Source organism: Amphiura filiformis, chromosome 14 (genome assembly GCF_039555335.1).
Source record: "Amphiura filiformis chromosome 14, Afil_fr2py, whole genome shotgun sequence".
NCBI classification, from domain to species: domain Eukaryota; kingdom Metazoa; phylum Echinodermata; class Ophiuroidea; order Amphilepidida; family Amphiuridae; genus Amphiura; species Amphiura filiformis.
In genome coordinates this window covers 41816737-41824436 of record NC_092641.1, presented here as the reverse complement: position 1 = coordinate 41824436, position 7700 = coordinate 41816737, and the positions used below count along the sequence as shown (strand labels likewise).

Below are 7700 nucleotides of genomic sequence, written 5' to 3'. Positions count from 1 at the left end.
TTGAAATTTCATGCCCGTTATAGTTGACTTGATCAAAATTTCTAAAAGCACTATCTTCTTTCCAAAAAGCAACAAAATCAAAGGAAATAAGGATTTTTTTTTTTTTTTTTGAAATCCAATTGGCGACTTTTTCGTGAGAATTGGTCTTATGCTAACATTGGTTTCTATATATGTTGTTTATATAGGATCATTGAAATGGTGCAATCCAAATGTTGTATTGATAAATACATTTTAATTTGGCAGTGAACATGGTGAACCTAAAATTCAACATTGGCTGCCAAAATTCCAAGTACATTTATATCATAATAGCTATCTTCGATGGCTATATATCCACAGCCATTTTGGACTTTAGTCTACTGGGGACTTACAAGTAGCATCCAAAATGTGAGAGCAATGTTTCTGCAGTGTTCTGTAAGTACATAATAAAATGTTGATTGGTGTTTCAAATAACTGTATAATATGTTGAATTGTGGCCATTTCGAATTTTGTAAACATTTTAATAAACCAGGTCATTTTATGTTTTTGTACTGGATATTTCAGTGCAAATGGCAACGATTGTAATAGTTTTAAGTCAACTGAGTAACAATATTAATGCATGCGTATTACAACTTCTATATCTTATTAGATATTGGACATAAAACGGGTCAGTTTGTCGTCATTTAAGTTAAACAATTTTCAATATATTTATTTTAACACACTTTTGCCAATTTGACTACCATGATGATTAAATGAAGATAAAAACACATTTCGTCACCATAAATACCCAGGACTGATTGTGTCATTTATCATGATTTTCAAACGTAGTTAAAATCTGGTTTGTTATATTAAACCGAACCAAAAACGGGGCCCAACATGACCCAAATATATATGACTACCTTTAAAAAACATGATAGTAAAATGTGGAAGATTCTTCCTAGGATGGATCTCTCAACATGTATATACTAGTACTAGACGATCAGTGGCGTAGATTTCTTTTTGACATGGGGGGGTGGGGTTGGAAATAATTATAGTGAATCCAACACCTTTTGGCGACAAAATACGTTTATCGTAGATTTTGCGCGCAAATGCGAAAATATTTTGCCATATTGAACTGAAGACATATGGTGGAATAAATGCGAGCGAATCGGGCAAAAAATTGCACTTTCGGGCTAAATTGCCAAATGTGAGGTTAATTTGGACAGAAACCCACATACAGGCGTCAACATTTTTTAATAATATTATGTGAAATTATACAATATAAGAAACAAAGTACTTAGCTCTCGTCCTACCTGTCGTCTACCAGAGGGAGCGGGACATTGCTTGTAACGCCCTAACATATTTGTTGTCACGCCAAATCGGCCAAATTTACTACCGAACGATTAAGGCTAATTGTAAGGTCATCCCTTGCATCCATTTAATTAACAACATCAACAAATCGACCTGACACTTTACCCGGTGGTAAGAGAGGCCCTCGGCACAAGAGGTTGAGGTGGTTGATGCATCCCTATAAGGCTATTCCATATTTTTGTCTATCTTTTTTGCTCTTATATTATTATGAAAATGTTCTAGGGTATGCCTATATTTATTTCAAATTTGATATTTAGATTAGAATAGAGACTTCCTTGAATATTTCAGTTAGCATAGTATATTATTGCACAGCCCATAATTTGATATTAACACCCTTATAAGCCTCCTATGAAAATATACATGCAACTAGAAGTTATCAAATTAGCAGTAAAAGTCATTATAGCGTATATACACCAAAGTATTCTAGGCTAGAATACTTTGTATACACCATTAAGGTTGATAGCAATAGTCATTATAGCGTATATAAAATATTAAGGTTGATAACAATTTCACATGTTATTCCTATAATCATAATAATAGAGCTCTATAGTGTACAGGCAGGCAGCCCTTGCGTGAGCGGAAAATGTATGGGGAAGTCCCCGATATGGAAATTTACGGAAGCGTGTAAAAGACATATAATAAACTTGATAAAATGACGATTTCACATTTTGGCGAATACAGAGCTATATCCATACACCAAAAGTGACACCACGCCTTTCAGAAGTTCTGACAAATTTAATTCACAACTTTGCCTAATAACTTTAGGCCTACAGTTGAATTTTCCAAGTAATTGCTTAACATTACCCTCCGCATTTTGCATGTCTCGTGTAGCTTTCCGTCATGACGTGAATCAACATCTCGGGTCATTGTTCGCATTGGTTCATAGTTCGCTTTTATTGATAAACCTGCATTTATTTGCTTACAAATACGTGTGTACAAAGCTGCACAAGATTCTATTGCATTATTTTATAGTATGATGACACATTTCTGAAAGAAACCGTCTCGGAATAACTTGGACAACACTTCTCGACAACATCTAGCCTACAGTTCTAAAAGTAAGTTGGTTTTTGTCCAGGGTTTTTGTTTGTTTGTGTGTGGTTGTAGGAGTAGGAGAGAAAACACAATATGAGAATATTTGATCCCCTTTCAAGCTTTACAATTCCCGAAAAATGTATTGTAATAAATTTAATAAACTCCTTTTAGAAGGGAAAGCTGGCTCGGAAAGGGTCTTGCATATTTATATATTTAATACGCAGGCCTATGTCAAAGTAGGAAATTGACCGTGTTTTTGTTAAATTATCGTAATTATTGGCAAGATCTATACCATTATGATAAGGACAATTCACTGAGCAGAGTGCATTCGTCAAGATAATCACACGAGACCGTTATTATTAGTGTTATTATTATTATTATTATTATTATTATTATTATTATTATAGATTAATCATGGCTGCGTCATTGGTTACCCAACCTTATGACATCACCAAGTGCAGTAAATGCCATCAACCTCTAAACTCTCCAAAGACTCTTCCATGCTTACACAGCTACTGCGAAAGCTGCTTAGAAGGACATGCCACCGACTCACTACCCAACAGCAACGTGAAATGTATTGAATGCGGAGAAGAATTCGACATACCACCAGGTGGCTTGAAAGAATGGCAACCACTGGCGATTGTTCATCGATTAACTGAGCAGAAAGCTATGCAGATGCAATTGATGTCAGAAGAAACCATTCCTTGCACTGCTTGTGCTGGCGCCGGCTACGGCGGCGTGGAAGGTATATTTTTTATTTACCAGATAGACATGACAAGTATAGTTAAATTATTAAGATTCTGGTTACAGATCCAAAGGATATGAAATACTCACTCGATATATTTCAGTTCCAATCAGGAACCGTGTTCACTCTGCAATGACTGTAAATAGTGTTTCTAGATGTCAGCAGACCCAAGTGGCTGTGATGACGTCGCCACTTTTGCTGGTTGTGAGATGTCGGGTCATATATTCTGTCCAATTTGTATGCCCCCTCGTCCTTGTTCATGGTGTTTTTGCCCCTGCTCCTAATCAAATGGCTTCTTTAAGCCAACGTGTGTTCTTGTCTGACTCTTGCAATGGTCGATGACCAGATCATCTCACAACGGCAACCAGCAAAAGTGGCGACGTCATCATAGCCACTTGGGTCTGCTGACATCTAGTACAGTCATTGCAGAGTGAACAAGGTTCCTGATTGGAACTGAAATATATCAAGTGAGTACTTCATCTCTTTTGGATCTGTAACCAGAATCTTAATAATGTAATCTGACTTTGAACGATCCTGATGAATCTCATCAATAATGACAAGTATAATAGTTGCTTAGGCAGAAGAAAGTTGTACACCATTATCATTAGACTGCAAGTTATCTATCATACATAACTTACTGGGCAATTCTAGTAGAAATCCATACACCCGCATAGAAGACACGACCTTAACATCAAATGGAATTACCAATTTAGGTAAATCAATTTGAAATTCACACTCCCTTTGTGGAGGAGTAAGATCTTGTCTTCCATAGAGGAATATGTATTTCAACTGGAATACCATATGATTGGTCTCCTAATTGACCGATTGAAATATTTCAAATTTGTAATGTTTAATGGTTTATGATAGGAATCATATAATAGATTCAAAATAGATTGAAATGGAATATTGGATTAACTCTTATAACTGTCAAATGACATGTGTTGTACCACAATTAGAATCACTCGTTTAGATTGATTAAAAATTTCAAATAATTCGACTGCATATTCAATTGAAAACGATTTATCCCTATAACTGCAATTGGCAAAATCAATCTGTTTGATTGAAATTCCGATTTGTCACGTGTACTCTCAAGTTGTCTAAAATCTTCAAAATATTGGGGTAAAATGTCAAACTTTGTCCAATTTGTATATAATTCCTATATACCAAACTATTACTCTTTCCCAAAGGATTCAAAGAAACAGAGATGAAAAAAGTACAGCTTGTCTACTTTTAATCAAATATAGAGTTTACAGGGGTCAAAAACTGAAAAATGCTCCAATTTGAACGGATCTGGCCTTGAATTGTTTGTTATGTAAAATAAATCGGAAAAGGAATAGTTTGCACTGTTGTCTAGAATGCGTTGTTTTCAACCAAATTTGACCAACTTGGAAAGTTGATACCTGTTTTACCCTTTAATGGCAAATTTGAGAGCATTCTACACCTTTTAAGAAACTACCCATCGACAATCAGATTCAGCCCCCCGAAGTTGACCAAGATCACCTTTCCAACCTTTCCCGACTCTCTATGTAGACATCTCTAAATTGGCCAATCCTAGTTCCCCAACTACCTTCTAAAAGCTAAAAATTTGTATCAGAAATTTGGCCCCTGTATGACAAATCAGTAAAGTAATAAACATAATTTAACAAAAGTAAATTTTTTATTACTTCCGTGGTCTGTGCTGTACGCCGAAAGTAAAAACGCAGAAATGATCAACAATCACGCTGTTTGACAACAACACTGTTGACCCTTTGGTCGTCACCGCCTAGAAGGGAAGGAGACCTCGCCACTTCTACGCGATCGCCGATCATCAGCGCGAACCTGAACCACGGAAGTAATAATAATAATTAAAAAAACCTAGGTACACATACAAAACATGACATGTTAACAAGTTTGTATTCGTTTTCACTACCATCACTAACTTCTATTATTATTTAACGATAAAACAGTACTCTATACACTGTCAATAACTCCAACAAAATACAATAAACGAAATAAACAGTAAAAGTCTAGAATGAATATGAAACACTAACATCAGAATTTTGCCTTTTATTATTTTACACAGAAGACCAAGGCGTCAAGTCTGACTTACCAACCGCTGTGGCCCGATGTACAGAATGTGATGAATACTTATGTAAGCGTTGTGTTACTATGCACAAAACACTACGAGTCCTGAAAAACCACCCTATTGTTACCCTCGATGAGCTTCGTGAGGGGAAATTCCCGGAAGCCACTGCTACTGAGCAGAAGATGTGCGTGAAACACAAAGGTGAAGCGCTGTTATTCTATTGTGAAACATGCGATGTTCCCATCTGTCGCCAGTGCGTCGTCATCACACATCGTCATCCAGATCATAAGCAAGCTGAGTTGGAACAGGTCGTCAAGGAGAAGAAGGAACAACTTCAACAGATGCAAGGGAGTTGCGGAAAGAATGACGAAGAAGTCAGTAAAGCTTTGCAGGAAATCCGTAAGATCAGACGTGATTTTGATCTAGCTGTTTCAGAAGCTAGGATTCAGATCAAAGATACCGTCAATAAATTGAAGTCTTCTTATTTGAAGCGTCTGGATGAGGCACGGAAGGCTACCGAAGAGGAGTTAAACATCATAGAGAAGGAAGGTCTAGAAACCATCAAGAGCGCAGATAACCAGCTGACCTCCATCATATCCCGGATATCAACCGCAAAGGCAGTTACCAAATTACTGAAAGAAAGTGGATCTGAGTTTGAGGTCGCTTCTGATTACGGATCCCTGAAAACTGTTGTAGATGATGTCGTTGGAGTCGAGCCTGCGTCGATTATTCACTCTGGGAAGAATTTGACTAATGTCAAATTTGAGGAAAACACAGTCCAGAATTCCGACAAGATAGTAATCGGCCGAGTTTGGTCGCGCAGTACACGCCGTACACGTGAGCTGAAAAATAAGACGCCTGTGTTGAAGATGGAATTTGGAAATGATGGCAATGAGAAATTCGCCCTTGCATTTGATGTTGCCGTCACACCAACTAGAGATATTGCAGTAACGGATCACAGCGCAGCCAAAGTTAAGATTTTTAACGCCGACGGTGCATTTAAAACTGCATTCAACGTCAATGTAGGTGTCGACGCAGGGAGACAATCCAACCCATGGTGCATTCAGGTTGGCACCGACAATTTATTCTACGTCACCGACTCGTCATCACCATACGTGAAGATATTTGATTTCCAAGGGACTTACAAACGATACTTCCACACGGTATCCCCTGATAATGTTGCTTACAACACTCATGGATCAAGCAGTCTACGTGGGTTAGCCATCAACACAAAGAACACACAGGTTCTTGTTGGGAATGTCAATCACAATTTTATAAGTTGCCATTCGCTTGATGGAACACATCTGTCGAGTATCAAGATAACAATTGCGCCACATTTTCTTGCAGCCACATTAAAAGGGAACATCATTGTCAGTCCTTATTCAACCGGTGAAGTTCATATCATAGACGAAGCAGGAAAGATTCTATCAAAGCTTCAGCCACCAATTGGCGTTTCATCTTTGTATACTTCCGGTCTTGTTGTAAGCAAATGCTTCAGCGTTGACGGCGACGAAGACGAGGTGTTTGTCGCTGATAACGCCAACGGGCGCGCCGTCTATCGCTATTCTGCTTCTGGGAAATACATCGATTGCGTGACGAAAGGGTTGTCAAGCCATATTTACAGCATAGCGTTGTCTGCTGATGATAAGTTACTTTTTGTGGCGAATCTTAAATCAGTGAGATGTTTTGAGATTTAAATTAAATTTGATATGCTAAAAATTACTTCGGACGCCTTCAAACTGCACGTAGAGTTTACAAAACAGATTTTCATATCCTTGGGTTCTTCATATCCGACTCTTAAGGGTAATCTATTAAAAAAATTACGTCACGAATTCCTTTGAAATTTCATGCCCCATGCCCGTTATAGTTGACTTAAACTTGTTAGATATACGTGATCTGTGCCACCTTTTCCAGGTATGAACAATATTTTTAAACGTATTATGCTAACTCTGTATTCCATATTATGTTTTTTTATGATTTAGGATCATTGAAAGGGTGCAATTCAACTGTTGTAATTAATAAATACCTTTTAATTTGGCAGTGAACCTAAATATCAACATTGGCTGCCAAAATTCCCAGTACAGTTTTATCATAATAGCTAAGTTAACTCATCATGCTCATTGGGTTGCAATTTCTTTCACCGGATTTCAGTTCATCGAAATGAATGAAGTTATCAAAACAAGAATTCAAATCTAAGCTATGCAGCTTTTAGTTAATCACAAACCAATAATGACTTCAAAAATAATCATCATATAAAATTTCGCATGATTTTGTTGGCCATTGTTGAATAATAATGCTGGCGTATGTTTTGTGAACGATGTAAGGAAACTGCATTTCAATTCTTGTTTTGCTATAAATTATATTAGATTAGTTCGATGAATTAAACTCTAAATGGCGATCGAAATATTACTACAGATGCTGCTGTTACTATGATATGACTATTTCGATATCAGCAGTCATTTTGGATTTCAGTCTACTGAGAAACTGATAAATCTTACATCCAAAAATATAAGGGTTAAATGTATTGATTTT

The 7700-nt window shown here is 37.0% G+C and overlaps 1 protein-coding gene across 1 annotated transcript; it reads left to right on the top strand.

Moving 5' to 3' along the window:
- The first annotated feature begins 2772 nt into the window (after window positions 1-2772).
- LOC140169428 (E3 ubiquitin-protein ligase arc-1-like) lies at window positions 2773-6865 on the top strand. Its single transcript, XM_072192688.1, has 2 exons — window positions 2773-3103; window positions 5166-6865. Exons 1-2 carry the CDS (start codon window positions 2773-2775, stop codon window positions 6863-6865), a joined length of 2031 nt encoding a protein of 676 aa, XP_072048789.1.
- The last annotated feature ends 835 nt before the right edge of the window (window positions 6866-7700 follow it).

Bases quoted from the DNA above. Each gene is read 5' to 3' on its own strand.
- LOC140169428 (XM_072192688.1), top strand. From the start codon at position 2,773: ATGGCTGCGTCATTGGTTACCCAACCTTATGACATCACCAAGTGCAGT. The intron at 3,104-5,165 runs GTATATTTTTTA...TATTTTACACAG, and splicing joins CGGCTACGGCGGCGTGGAAG to AAGACCAAGGCGTCAAGTCT.